Raw genomic sequence first — 16,044 nt, 5'->3', positions numbered from 1 at the left:
ATCAGGGTTATCTAAGTCACATATCAGAGGCATTGACAGTCAGAAGTTAGGTTGCTGAATGACAACAAAGTTACATCAATTCTAAAGCTTGCTGAAATGATAATTGGAAAAATGTTTACTGTGGAATCTTTATTGTTCGTTGGATACCAATTTTCGTGGGTTTCGTGAACCACAAATTCGAAATTCAAATGTCCAGTGACTATCATATTTTCAATAGGCTTTGTAAACAAGAGATTGGCAAAACCATGAAATCTAAGATCCACGAATATGCATATTTTCAGCGATCCACAAAAATTAATACACACAAAAATAAATGAATCCACAGTATTACCCAAAACTAAGACATGTTGGAGAGCCAAGTTGAATTTTTTATTCATGTTTATTTATAGCAATTCAAAGGACTATCCAATTCTTCTTACAAAGAACTATACTTCATTGGGCATAAATAATGAAATGTTATTCAACTCATGTCCTATAAATCAAGAAGTACCAACATATCAAAGTCGTATTGAAAAGAACTATACCTGGGCAACTGTACTACCAACATAGCGTCCAAGGGTCTGAAAGTCCTGGTTGTCTAAGGCAGAAGCATTTATGGAGAAACCGCTACCAGAAGCTAATGTCCAAAAAAAAATCATGGCATCATTTATATGCTTTAAGGACAAATTATTGAAGCTACTTGCTTAACTCTATAAATAAGCAGACTCTTTGCTTAATTTCAGAAAGAATATTAGATGTTTTTCTGAGTAAGCAGGTACTGATTTCATAGGTTCATGTAGTCATCTATGCTTAAACAAGACCAATCGATTTCTGCACCTGCGTTGCATTGCAGCTGTGATTTACAGATGCTGAGGAAAATGGGAGGAAACATTATGGAGTATATGTCTATTTGACTTGCTTAACTCTACTAAAAACCATAATTTTGATGATAAAATGTCGGGTTGTTGTCTCTTTGATACATTCCCCATTTCCATTCTCAATTTTATAATGCAGTTAAAAAGGTCTATATAATATGCTACAATGCAGTTAAAAAGGTCTATATAATATGCTATAATGCAGTTAAAAAGGTCTATATAATATGCTATGATGCAGTTAAAAAGGTCTATATAATATGCTATGATGCAGTTAAAAAGGTCTATATAATATGCTATGATGCAGTTAAAAAGGTCTATATAATATGCTATAATGCAGTTAAAAAGGCCTATTAATATGCTATGATGCAGTTAAAAAGGTCTATTAATATGCTATGATGCAGTTAAAAAGGCCTATATAATATGCTATGATGCAGTTAAAAAGGTCTATATAATATGCTATAATGCAGTTAAAAAGGCCTATTAATATGCTATGATGCAGTTAAAAAGGTCTATTAATATGCTATAATGCAGTTAAAAAGGTCTATATAATATGCTATGATGCAGTTAAAAAGGTCTATATAATATGCTATAATGCAGTTAAAAAGGCCTATTAATATGCTATGATGCAGTTAAAAAGGTCTATTAATATGCTATGATGCAGTTAAAAAGGCCTATATAATATGCTATAATACAGTTAAAAAGGTCTATTTATATGCTATAATGCAGTTAAAAAGGTCTATATAATATGCTATAATGCAGTTAAAAAGGCCTATATAATATGCTATGATGCAGTTAAAAAGGTCTATATAATATGCTATAATGCAGTTAAAAAGGCCTATTAATATGCTATGATGCAGTTAAAAAGGTCTATTAATATGCTATAATGCAGTTAAAAAGGCCTATTAATATGCTATGATGCAGTTAAAAAGGTCTATTAATATGCTATGATGCAGTTAAAAAGGCCTATATAATATGCTATAATACAGTTAAAAAGGTCTATTTATATGCTATAATGCAGTTAAAAAGGTCTATATAATATGCTATAATGCAGTTAAAAAGGCCTATATAATATGCTATGATGCAGTTAAAAAGGTCTATTAATATGCTATAATACAGTTAAAAAGGTCTATTAATATGCTATGATGCAGTTAAAAAGGTCTATTAATATGCTATAATACAGTTAAAAAGGTCTATTAATATGCTATAATACAGTTAAAAAGGTCTATTAATATGCTATAATGCAGTTAAAAAGGTCTATATAATATGCTATAATGCAGTTAAAAAGGTCTATATAATATGCTATAATACAGTTAAAAAGGTCTATTAATATGCTATAATACAGTTAAAAAGGTCTATTAATATGCTATAATACAGTTAAAAAGGTCTATTAATATGCTATAATACAGTTAAAAAGGTCTATTAATATGCTATAATACAGTTAAAAAGGCCTATATAATATGCTATAATGCAGTTAAAAAGGTCTATTAATATGCTATAATGCAGTTAAAAAAGGTCTTTTAATATGCTATAATGCAGTTAAAAAGGTCTATTAATATGCTATAATACAGTTAAAAAGGTCAAAAGAAGAATATCAACCTGAAGTTGAGGATTTTGGAACCAGTTCTGCTCTTACCATTGCTGAGAGAAGATTTCTCCCACTGTTTCAAGACAAGGCTGTTAAGCTCTCTCAATAACCCTCCACCATCACAGCCATCCTCCGCCTCAAACTCAATATGTAACCTTGATCCAGGCTTAAAACGGGCAACTTCCACAAGAAGGGTGTCAATAGCATCTTCACGCAGGATTGAGATAATTGATATGTTCGGATCAAGCTTCAAACTGCATGCTTCAATGAGATCATCTATTTTTCTAGGCTCCTGAAAAGTAGTTGCTTATGTGCTATGTTCTAAATATTATGTGAGAAAATTAAATGATATGGAGTAAATAAGTGAATACAGAATCAATCACAAAAAAAAAAAAAACACTTTCATCCAGGGGTCACCCCATGGTCTTCAATCCACACCATGTACCAAGCCCTAAAGTGCCCCAACAAAAGTAAATTAATAAATTTTTATTACATTTATCTGTCATAATGACTTAATATATGACTTAATATTAGATTTGAATTTGCAACAATGTCAAACATAACTAGAATTGCAAGCTATAGTTGATGTTGCCACTGGTCATTTTTGATGGCTGCATGTTGTTCACAATCATAAAATTAGCCAAAACATCAATTTTTGTTGAAAAAAGACAATGTTGAGTTTGTAGCCATCTGTAGCCCATCTTTCGAAATGGTTGCCAAAATATCAACAATTCTTACTATTTTTTTCCCATCAATTCCACCTTCATAGCCTATTGAACAATTATACATAGTTTCATCATATTCTGCTTAACAGTTTTGGAGATAAATGACCATTTTTTTAAAAACATTTTAACGCGTTTTGACAGCTTTCACGACAATGACAGCTTTTTTGACCAAAATAAGTTTCAATCTTAACTGTTCAGGCAGAACTCTGCCTGTGAGAAAAAATTGTGGCCTGAAAAGAAGAATAACAATATTTATCGCAATTTTGTGGATTCTTCCTTTGATCTTTTTTTGTGATAACATACCTGCCAACTTTTGAAAATGCCTATGGGGGTTTTAGCGCGCGACAACAATTTCAAAGGTTGCAATTCTTTGCGATGACTATTTTGCACGTGCTGTTTTGTGGTCTATCAGGTTGGGAACAACACCTAGGGATACCCCCTCAATGTTAGGGTATTAAAAACCACTTTTTAAGTACAAATGAGCACACATTCATATTACTTGAAGACACTTTTCCCAAAGAACTATACATCTTATGATCTACATGTACTCATTTGTACTGAAAAAAAAGTGGTTTTTAATGTCCTAACATTGAGGGGGTATCCCTAGGTGTTGTTCCCAACCTGATAAAGCTGGTCCGTCTTTGTGTATAATTTTAAATTGGAAAAGTCAACAACTATTTAGTATTCTTACACATGAAAATAATTCCTGGTCTTACAGCTACATGTTCATATTTTCTACTGATATAATAACTAGAATCATGCAAATAAACTTAAGAAAAAGGCATGTACGCTCATCTTACAAATATGACACTTTTTCTAGACCACAAAACAGCACGCGCAAAATAGTCATCGCAAAGAATTGCAACCTTTGAAATTGTTGTCGCGCACTAAAACCCCCATGGGCATTTTCAAAAGTTGGCAGGTATGTGAAGTCTAGAAAGAAGCCCATTTCACTGAACCAGTTTACATAAAGGTTTCAGGGCCGGCTACGTCCTACCTCTTGGTGTGATGGTTTCTCACTATTCATTGAAGACCGATGTGTCTTCCTGTGATTTATTCTTACTCGCTGGATGGGTTGTTGTCCCTTTGAGTTTGACAAATTCCCATTTCGATTAATTTTTCTATTATTTAAGTTATCAAATCTTGAATTGTGAAGAAATAAGAATTTATTCAGATTGCTGCAATCTATTGTAAATATCTCGACATCTACTAGGTTTAAGTACCTTCATAGTCTCAATAGTAGAAGCACTACCAATAGTTGGAGTATCAGCAAATGTCTGCTCACCATTATCAGCTGTCTAAAAAAAAAATAGTGCAACAATATAAAATAAAGGGCTGCGCTTTAGCGCATGATACGCCCGTAGCTCTTTTAACTTGTCTTTTATGCTTTAAATGAATTTATATGATCAACTAGAAATAGTGTGAGCCCTGTCAAATACCCCCCCCCCAAAAAAAAAATAATAAATAAAAATGCACAAAAAATTTGGCACTATTAAGGTGGTACCTAACACTACAGGGAGATAACTCAGCAGAACGTTTAAATGACGTTGTGTTCTTAAGGGAATATTAAGCTTCTCAATGATCAAAATGAGTGTTTGTCAAACTGCTATATAATCTGTAATCAGTGTAATTTTTCTGATTAAACGGTTGGTTCAATTTTTTTGATTTTTTTATATTTTTGTCAAAGGGTCAAAGTAAATACTTTGTCAAAATTTTAAGAAAATTAAACGAGCCAAATTAATTTTAGTTCAGGTGTTAGGTACCACCTTAAGGCTCCCCATAGAAAAAGTTGACAAAATTCCAGTGGAATTCCACTGGAAAGCCACTGGCAAAATCAGTGGATTAACCACTGGATTCCAGTGGAATTCCAGTGGAATCCAGCGGTAAAAAATGTCTGGCATTCCACTGATCTACTGGAATTCCACTGATTTACCAGTGGTAACTCCAGTGGAATGCAACAAGTTCCAGTGGAATTCCAGTGGTATTTTCTCTGGCATTCCACTGATCTACTTGAATCTTCACTGGTAAATCAGTGGAATTTCAGTAGATTCCACTGGAACTATCACTGGTAAATCAGTGGAATTCCAGTAGATTCCACTGGAATTATCACTGGTCAATCAGTGGAATTCCAGTAGATCAGTGGAATGCCAGACAATTTCTCTCCAGTGGAATTCCAATAAAAAATTGTTGTATTGAATAATTTGCGGTCACAGTACTTGTTTTGGAAATTAGGGTTTCAGTAAATCATGCATCATGCTAACTCACAGTTTAACAAAAACAACCATAAATCTTTGTGGTATGATCATTCTTTAATCTTCACTATAAAAAATTAATTTCTACTGAAAGTACAAATATAATGAAGCAATTATAATATCCACACTATAAAAATTAAACTGCTTGAAAATTCCAATTTAAATAAAAAACTAAAAAGTTATGAGACATAGGATCAGCGTTTTCTTCAGAAAATTTGTGCAGATGGGGATATAATCACAAGCCCGCCTTGTTCTTAAATTGTATTAAAGAATACACCATTTTTGAAGGGGCATTAATTGAGAGGGATCTCCGTCATCCCTTGCTCTGAAGAAAACCCCTGAGGATGCCCCTATTGTTTTCTACACCTCTGAAACCGCTTGGCCAATTGGAACCAAACTTGGTCACAAAAGTCTTTGAGCGGTCCCATTTCAAAATTGTATCCGTCATGTCCACACATGATCCAAGATGGATGCCATTTTGGGAAAATGTATTCAAAGATCTCCTCTTCTGAATCTACTGTACCAGTTGGAACCAAACTTGGTGACAATGGTCCTTAGGTGGTTTTCTTTAAAAATTGTATCCGACATGTCCACACCTGATCCATTATGGCCACCAGCAGGGAACATAGTTTAACATTGGACCCTAGGGGAAAAGATTGCTCATTTTGTTCCAATTTGTCAAAAAACATGGACGGTTGCTGCTGTTGGGTATTCAACAGGTTACCAGGTGTGCGGCTCCAGGCTCCAGGGAGCCTCTGGTTTTAGGCCTTATATATATTGTTTGTTCAATTATTACACGTTAATTTTGTATTTTTGTATTTTGTAATTAGAAATGTACATATGTCATTTGGGATCTATGCATTGTATCAGTATTTATGTTTATAATTCATATAGATTTACTTAAATTATATAAATTTAAAAAGGGCATGTTGTTTGTTATATATTATATTGTTTGTTCAATTATAACTTAATTATATGTACATTTAAAATAAGATATATTTTTTTCCTTTTGATAGTCCCCCTGCGAAATGATTATGAATAATTCATGAATGTTCATGGATGATTCATGAATGATTCATGAACACAATTCATGAATTTTTCATAAAAGATTCATGAACAGTTAATGAACTAGACATGAACTACAAATGGACATGCATGTTCATGAACTCTTTGGTTCATTAAAGTTCATGAACAAAAATAGTTCTTGAACTTTTATTATTCATGAATTGTGCATGATTTTATAGTTCATGAACACGCTTGTCCATTTGTAGTTCATGTCCTGTTCATGTATAGTTCATGAATTTTTTATGAATGATTCATGAATTTGTTCATGAAATATACCAGTCCATGAATCATTCATGAACACATGAACTACTGTGTTCATGAACTGTTCATCAGTAATTTAATTCATGAACATTGTTTGTCCACTTGTAGTTCATGAACTGTTCATCTAAAGTTCATGAAATTATTAAAAAGGATTTTCTTGAATATTCATTTTTGTGTTATTATCATAAGTAAACTTCTCTTCCTGTCTGTAATTGAAATTGCTGGACTTCCAACTAGAAATGCTACATAACATCTTGGTGAAGTTGTTCTGCTTGAAATTCTTCCCAGTTGAACAGATCTTTTAATCAATAAATGCATCTAAGTTTCCCCCTGCAAAATCAAAAATCACTCCACAAAGAATCAAAAGTCCTTGATATTTGTTTTAAATAAACACTCAAGATTAAACAGTTTCTAACAGGTATAATACAATGTAATAATTTAATTTAATAATTGTTGTTTTTATTAAAATATCAATAGAGTAAGATTAATAACATGAATACTACTTGCCTTTTCATGACATTTCAAATAATGTACCCCCCCCCCCCCCCCCCCTTTTCCCCTTTTAATTTGCCCACACACAATCATAAGAATGGCTGAAGCATGAATTATGTTTACCTTGAAATAAAATATATTGTACAAATCTATCAGTTATTCCTGAATGGAAAACATTAAACTGTAAAATGTAAAGGTTACTTTCACTTTCTGGTGTTTTATATTTATTATAATTAATCAATAATTATTATAATGCTTCAACAAATAGTTATTCAGCAAAAAAAAATAATCAAAAATATATATAATTTACTTATCTGATAACAAATCTGCTTTATTTTGACAGCTATATTACTTCATCTTCATTTGTATTGTAAGCGTCAAAACCACCATTTTGCTGACGTAATTATGACGTTTTTCTATTCCCAGTCACTTGTAATCATTTGTCTGCATTGCAATCTTTTGTCAAAGTCATTGAAGCGTTTTACAATAGGTAAACGTAATTCATTAAATATGATAATTATTGACACCGGTCTGCAATGTTTGGGAAAGAATGAATTGTCATTAATCTGGGCTTTGTTTCCAAGTTCCTCTATGTGCCGTATGATGGTTAAGAAAGGCACATGTTTGAACTTGGAGAGACAATCAGAAATTACATCTTTAGAAGAAAGAAATTAAGTTTACCATTGTCATGATTGTAAAAACGAAACATGAGAAACATCTCCAGCTCAAAGTAAGTTACAAAACTTCAAAGTTAGTCCCAAATTTTGTATGACTCTCAAAATGTAACACTCTTCTGGTGTAGTATGAAAAAAAAAAGAAAAAGGTGCTGAGCTAATTTCTGTTGTTCAATGAAAAGGAAATATTTTTTTATGGACATACTTTTGCTTATAATTACTTAAGCTTACACTACATTTGTAAACACATCATGTATCACATGTATTGAAGTAATATGAGGCTCTACCTGCATGCTGTGAAAGGGAACTAATCAAATCTGTATGATTTTTTTTTAATTTTGCCTCTGCCATAGCGGAGGCCGGGCAATACGTTTTACCCTTGTCCCTCTGTATAGATGTACATGTACGTCCCAAAGTTGGTTTCAATTCTTTAAACTTTTGGGGAGTCGCAGAACAGCAAAAGTGAGTATATCAGTGGTTGTCGTTTGTTATGTGTTATTTGTTTTTCGTTCATTTTTTCACATAAATAAGGCCGTTAGTTTTCTCGTTTGAATTGTTTTACATTGTCGTATCGGGGCCTTTTACAGCTGACTATGCGGTATGGGCTCAATGCTCATTGTTGAAGGCCGTACAGTGACCTATAGTTGTTGATGTTTGTGTCATTTTGGTCTTTTGTGGATAGTTGTCTCATTGGCAATCATACCACATCTTCTTTTTTATATATTTATATTTTTAATGCTTTTTGATAAACAAACATGTACATGTATTTACACTTTTGCTATTCAACTGAATTTTGTCTCAAAATGATCTCAAGATCTGTAAATGAATAACCTGGAGGTCATGCTAAAAGCACTTTAATTGTGATGTCATAATACAATGTATAGATGTTTATGAGAACTTGTATGACAGTCAAATTTATGAATTTATTTATGAACTTAATGAATTCATTTATTCATTAAAAGTTCATAAAATGTTCATGAACATGTGTTATGAACAATTTATGAACATTATGAACAGTCATGCATTGTTCATGAACATTCATGAACAGTTCATGAATTTCATCTCGCAGGGGTCCAGTGGTATTCCACTGATTTTTTTTCCCACTGGTATTCGACTGATTTTTTTTTCCACTGGTATAATTTATTCAAAATTCCAGTGGAATGCATCTTTCCACTGGAATTTCAATGGTAACTCCACTGGAATACCACTGGAATGACTTATTCCAGTGTTGTCCAGTGGTATACCACTGGATTCCAATGGTATACCACTGGTTTCCACTGGAATACCAGTGATATTTTCTATGGGGCTATTCACCAAAGTTGCATAAAATACCCTTTTTATAAGTATAAAAATTCATTTCTTAAGAAAACGTAAAATCTAAAATTTATAAAAATGGAAAGGGAGCTTATGTCAATAGATATAAACAATTTAACAAAGTTGCATAAAATTTTGTGAAAGTGTTAGTTATTGTCCAAAATTGGAAAATCCCCCCCTTTTTAAGCATAAAAATTCATAACACGGAAATGTAAAATCTGAAATTTATAAAAATTGAAAGGGAGCTTAAATCAACAGATATAAACAACTCATCAAAGTTTCATGGACATTGGTGAAAGCCTTTTTGAGTTATTGTTCAAAGTGTTAAAAATCCCCCTTTTTTTATGAATAAAGCCCCATTAATCCAAAACTAAAAGTCATAAGAAACCTCAAATAAAAAAATAATAATGCATATGTTTTTTATAACTCAATGGATAGTTCTCATTATAAAACTTATGTACATATACTTTTTTCTGAAGAAAATTCTTTAATTTATTCATATTTAGAAAAAGTTTACTTATTGGAATTGCTTCCTTCCAGCAAGCAATTCCCCCGACATATTATCCGTATGCAAGGTGACCTCAGTGTGACCCATCTCGTAAAAATCCGGTGACCACAATACGCATGGATGTCCTTAAAATAAACTATTATCTGAATATACATGTTAAACACGTGCTCAATTTCCATGCTTTTTTGTTTATTTTTCGTCAATTGTTGACAAACATGTGACAATCGTTAAACTTCGGCTTCAAAACACGAACTTTAATTACCTGCCATATTTTCACAACAACACTGACCGATTGAAAAAAAAATTGACGATTATACGAAATTTACACGAAAAAAGTGATAAATTCGAGCACAGAAGACTAAGTTTATGATGTTTGTATGCATTGGTTCAAGAATTGGAAGAACATTATTTTTCATCGGTCACTCGTTTCTTATGACTTTAAAATCTGAAATAAAAAAAAAACGAAAGGGAGCTGACGTCAACAGAAATAAATAATTCACTTAAGTTTCATGGAAATTGGTGAAAGTGTTTTTCAGTTATTGTCCGAAGTGCGGACGACGGATGACGGACAATGGTATACCATAATACGTCCCTTCTAAAAGACGAGCGTATACACACACTGTTAAATATACTTTCATTTAAAAGCTACTAATATCATCAGTAAACTGAAGAAATGATTAAAACTTGCTTTGTGGAAAGCGACTAGAAAAACTTTTATAGTTGTAGTGAGGCAGTGATAAAGCATTGCCAACTAGAAAATGTGTGTGTAAAACCAGATGTTTTGGGGTGCCGAAAAGGACTCTTGTGGTTTTGTACTCAAAATTCAATTTTTATGGACAAAAGTGAGTTTTGTTCAACAAAAATGAGTTCTGTTTAATAAAAATTGTAGTATACTACAAATTTAAATTTTGTCATACAAAATTATCTTTCAGTGGACAAAAGTTTCTTTTGTCATGAAAAAAATCAATTTTGTATCACAGACTTGACTATTGTTAGGCAGACAAAAAAATCTAAGTTTCCAGTAACCCAACTGACCCTGTTTTTAAGCCCTGACCCTAATTATTTTATTAGATTAATCAAAACAAAAAAGGTATCAACCGACCCTGTTTTTGACACAGGCTTCTGTTAATCAACATAATAATTTATTTACCTTGCCTCTATTGTCACAGAAAGCCAGTAAACCATTTTATTAATGTTAAAAAGGTATTCCAAATAGGTTAAATCCAAGAAATTTGCACACCAGGTGCTTCAAAAACATTGCAAATGGCTGCACTTTGGGTATTTGAAACTAATTACAGACCCATCCTTGGAGAAAAACCATGATAATTTTCCAGATTTCATTAACAATGTAAAAAAAAAAAATATCAGAAATAAAAATTTAGAGACCTACTGACCTATTTTTCAAGATGATGTTACCGGTAACACAGATCTTTTTTTTTTTAGGCCTTACCGTATTTGATAAATGGGCTACAAAAGTCATTTTTGAACGAAAATTAGTTAAGTTTGGATTCTGTGAACTAATTTGCATACAAAATCAACTTTTGTGAGACAAAATTGAAACAAAAATGAATTTTGTCTCAACAAAAATGAATTTTGTCTCACAAAAGTCAATTTTGTTGAGACAAAAGTCAATTTTGTTAATTTTGTTGAGACAAAAGTCAATTTTGTCTCACAAAAGTCAATTTTGTCTCACAAAAATCAATTTTGTCTCACAAAAATCAATTTTGTCTCAACAAAAGTCAATTTTGTCTCACAAAAATGAATTTTGTCTCACAAAAGTCAATTTTGTCTCAACAAAAATGAATTTTGTCTCACAAAAATGAATTTTGTTTCACAAAACTCAATTTTGTTGAGACAAAAGTCACTTTTGTTTCACAAAAATGAATTTTGTCTTACAAAAATCAATTTTGTCTCAACAAAAGTCAATTTTGTCTCACAAAAGTCAATTTTGTCTCACAAAAATGAATTTTGTCTCACAAAAGTCAATTTTGTCTCAACAAAAATGAATTTTGCATCACAAAAATGAATTTTGTTTCACAAAACTCAATTTTGTTGAGACAAAAGTCAATTTTGTCTCACAAAAATGAATTTTGTCTCACAAAAGTCAATTTTGTCTCACAAAAATCAATTTTGTCTCAACAAAAATGAATTTTGTCTCACAAAAATGAATTTTGTCTCACAAAAATGAATTTTGTTTCAAAAAACTCAATTTTGTTGAGACAAAAGTCACTTTTGTTTCACAAAAATGAATTTTGTCTTACAAAAATCAATTTTGTCTCACAAAAATCAATTTTGTCTCACAAAAATCAATTTTGTCTCAACAAAAGTTAATTTTGTCTCACAAAAGTCAATTTTGTCTCACAAAAGTCAATTTTGTCAACAAAAATGAATTTTGTCTCACAAAAATCAATTTTGTCTCACAAAAATCAATTTTGTCTCACAAAAATCAATTGTGTCTCAACAAAAGTCAATTTTGTCTCACAAAAATGAATTTTGTCTCACAAAAGTCAATTTTGTCTCACAAAAGTCAATTTTGTCTCAACAAAAATGAATTTTGTCTCACAAAAATCAATTTTGTCTCAACAAAAGTCAATTTTGTCTCACAAAAATGGATTTTGTCTCACAAAAGTCAATTTTGTCTCAACAAAAATTAATTTTGTCTCACAAAAATGAATTTTGTTTCACAAAGACGAGACGAAAATGGTTTTGTAATGACAGATTTGAATTTTGTAAACACAAAATTGATTTTGATTACAAAAAGTGCAAGTCCCATTCAGCACCCTGTAGATGTCCCTCCCATAGATTGTACTTTCCCAGATATAAACTCAACTCAAAAGAACTGAACCAGAGTCAATGAAGCATAAAATGTAGGTCAAAGTGACCTGAGAGTTTCTGAACCATGGCACACTACCCATGACACTTCCACAGGTGAAGTACCATAACTATACCATGTCTACTTTCTGAGATATGGACCTTAACCAAAGTGTTATGTACGGACTGACTTATGGACAAGGGTAACACTATATGTCACATCCTGTACATGGTTGGGACATAATAAAGCAGTACACTAAAATGAAAAGGGTACAAATATATAACTTCAGTTTTCTTACCTCGCTTTCTGTCATCCAGACAGAATTTAGCACCGTTGGGCCAGTTATCCCAAAGTGTGACAATGGCTTGCCTGACAAAGACGACTCTAGTGCCATCTCCATTGTTGCACCCCTAACAGTAAAAAACTCAGTTGCACTTGACTGTGAGCCAATGAAGTCCATCAGCACCTAACGAAGAAAATAAAATATCATGAACTTCTATTCAAAAAATCTTTTGATAGTCACTGCAATATATTTGGTGATTTAATTCCTAGAGCTCATGATTCTTGTTGAAACAATGAAATATACTAACCAACAAAAGAAACGCCCCACTTATATTAATTTCGTTGGAATTTAAATTCAGATGCCAATATCTTTAAAGTTAATTATAGAAATGAACTGATATTTTGACAGAATGCTTCTGGAATCCGTTATGTATCAAATTCTGTGAAAATGAAGATTTTCCTAATTTTCATTTTTGATTTCTCCAAAAATGAAAAGTGACGTCATTTTGTGACATTATTGAATGTTTTATTCAAGCTCAAAATTGCCAGAATTGACAATATGGTCACATTTTTAACCATTTATAATATTCATCATGTTCATTGTAATGACAACTTGGAAGGGAGGACTCTAAAAATAAATGTTGATTCACACAATAAATTGTCTGTGGAATTTGTAAGAAATTGCCTAACACGCATGGAGCAGCTCCTGCATGATTTGTATAAAATATGTAGAGAATACAACAGAAAATCTACAGACCCTGCACAACCAACTTTGTTCAAAAGGGGTTCAAGTTGCATTGTTTCTGTTCATATTTTACTGAAATTTACCTGAATGTCCTGACATTCCAAGAATTTTCTGGACAGGACTCCCTCTTGCGTTCGTATCTTTATTTCAAATCCATGATCTGAATCTGTTTGCTCAGCGAGCAATCTTGTTTGCCTCCTCAATCTTATCTGTTATAGGAAGCAAGTAAAGTTAAAATTTGAGAATGAGAATATCAACACTTGTGTGAACATGATTAGATACTACTGTTCAAATGAAACATCAAATTCTAGAACACTAACAAGAAAAATTTTGCAATTTTCAATCACGTAAAAGGCATTTACCAAATATAAAAAATGGATGAAAATGATGAAATTAAGACTGTTCAAGCTATAATGCATACAGCTTTTAAAAGTGTGTCAAAATTTTAACTTAATCTGTTGTGAAATAAAAATTCTTTTTTTTCACGGCAGTGGATAATAAAAGGCTGCACTTTAGCGCATGATACGCCTGTTGCTCTTTTAACTTGTCTTTTAATGAATTTATATGATCAACTAGAAATAGTGTGAGCCCTGTCAAATAATAAATAAAAATGCACAAAAAAATTGGCACTATTAAGGCTACCTCAAATTTAACTGAGTTTGTTGTCTTAATTTTTCATCCATACATTCTATCTTGTTCACAACACACTTTCTGAGTACCAAGTACCTTTTATATTTATATTAAAGAACCTTAGTGTCAGAGCACGCTCACATACCCCACGTCCCCAAATTGTCATCGGAGAAATTAAATAAGTTTAAGAAAAAAAAATTGTATAAGAAAAATTAATTTCCTGCCAATATGCACATCTAAATAGTATGTCTTTATTATCTACAAAATTTCATGAAATTCTGTTATGTGGTTTCAGAGGAGTTGCGATGACAAACTGTTGCAGTAGTACATTAAAGTAAATAAGTTCAAAGGGGCGTAACTCCTAGAAAAAAATTGAATTGCAATTTCCCGTCGATATGCACAACTACATAGTATGTCCTTATTATCTGAAAAGGTTTCATGAAATTCTGTTGTGTGGTTTGAGAGGAGTTGCGATGACAAACTGTTGCAGTAGTACATTAAAGTAAATAAGTTCAAAGGGGCGTAACTCCTAGAAAAAAAATTGAATCGCAAATTTCTGTCAATATGCACAACTACATAGTATGTCCTTATTATCTGAAAAAGGTTTCGTGGAATTCTGTTATGTGGTTTGAGAGGAGTTGCGATGACAAGAAACAGGACTGACGGACGGACTGACGGATCAAAAACATTATACCCTCCGCAACTCGTTGCGTGGGGTATAAAAATGGAAAGGGAGCTTATATGAGTTATTGTCTGAAGTGTGGACAACGGTATACCATAATACGTCCCGTCTGAAAGACGACGGGCATAGAAAAATGACAAAAAAGACTACAATGACAATGAGGAGCAGCAAGAAGAAACAGTGAAAGTGAAGATGGTGAAAGTGACTCTACTGAAAGTTATGATCTAAATGAGGAAATAGGTGATGAAAGTATGTTATCATAAAATGATATATGCCTCAGGGAACAGTTAGAATCTCAGGGACTGCTAATGTGCTTTCATCCTTGCAACTACTCAATAATAAGTACTAACGTATGACATTCATGGAACCTATTTTTTACAAGAAATTTAATGTTTTAAATTCAACTAAAGATTTTACAAATTTTATGTTTTCATCAGATTTTATTAAGTGCTACTTGTTACATCAATAGATATAAACAATTCACCAAAGTTTCATGGACATTGGTGAAAGCCTTTTTGAGTTGTTGTCCAAAGTGTTGAAAATCCCCCCTTTTTTTATGAATAAAGCCCCATAAATCCAAAACTAAAAATCTGAAATTAAAAAAAGACAAAAGGGAGCTTACCTCAGTAGATATAACAATTCACTTAAGTTTCAGGGAAATTGGTGAAAGTGTTTTTGAGTTATTGCCCGGGCGTATAAAAATGTAAGTATAAAGTTGTGGGAATAATTCTTTCTCACACACATCACTGCATATACATTACTTACTAATTCAACTGCCTCAGCAGCTTCAGTAGCTTGCCTCCTTTCTGCTTCCTCTCTTCTTCTTATTTCACGGTCAATAGCCAAAACCTGTGCATACTCTCTGTCTTGCTCACAGCAAAGACAGTTACTACCAAGACCTTCCAGAGTGTGACCAGCTGGGCATGTCTGAAAATAAAACAAACACTTGTCTGTATATTGGAAAACAAATAACTATACAACAAACTTAATTATCTAGAGCAACTGGAAATTGATCAGCTCCATATAACAAGAACGCCAAGGGTACTCCAATAGTCAACCTAAACTTTGTTAACGTGAACTATAAAATCCTAATATACATATCTTCAACACATGAACAAACATAAGACAAATCAAAATCTTTCTTGCATTAAACTGTTGTTTTT

At 32.2% G+C, this 16,044-nt stretch overlaps 1 protein-coding gene across 4 annotated transcripts in view; it reads right to left on the bottom strand.

Moving 5' to 3' along the window:
* Positions 1-16,044, bottom strand: part of LOC139499531 (uncharacterized) — a 38,271-nt gene that overhangs the window by 7,591 nt on the left and 14,636 nt on the right. For all 4 annotated transcript variants that reach the window (XM_071288247.1, XM_071288249.1, XM_071288248.1 and 1 more), the window contains exons 8-13: positions 15,647-15,808; positions 13,653-13,778; positions 12,841-13,008; positions 4,388-4,462; positions 2,488-2,731; positions 525-616 (exon numbers count right to left, since the gene is read on the bottom strand). In XM_071288247.1, the coding sequence (XP_071144348.1) occupies positions 525-616; positions 2,488-2,731; positions 4,388-4,462; positions 12,841-13,008; positions 13,653-13,778; positions 15,647-15,808 (867 nt within the window). The remainder of the gene's footprint in view (positions 1-524; positions 617-2,487; positions 2,732-4,387; positions 4,463-12,840; positions 13,009-13,652; positions 13,779-15,646; positions 15,809-16,044) is intronic.

Source organism: Mytilus edulis, chromosome 12 (genome assembly GCF_963676685.1).
Source record: "Mytilus edulis chromosome 12, xbMytEdul2.2, whole genome shotgun sequence".
In the NCBI taxonomy this organism is placed as follows: domain Eukaryota; kingdom Metazoa; phylum Mollusca; class Bivalvia; order Mytilida; family Mytilidae; genus Mytilus; species Mytilus edulis.
This window is presented reverse-complemented; position numbering and strand designations above follow the sequence as displayed.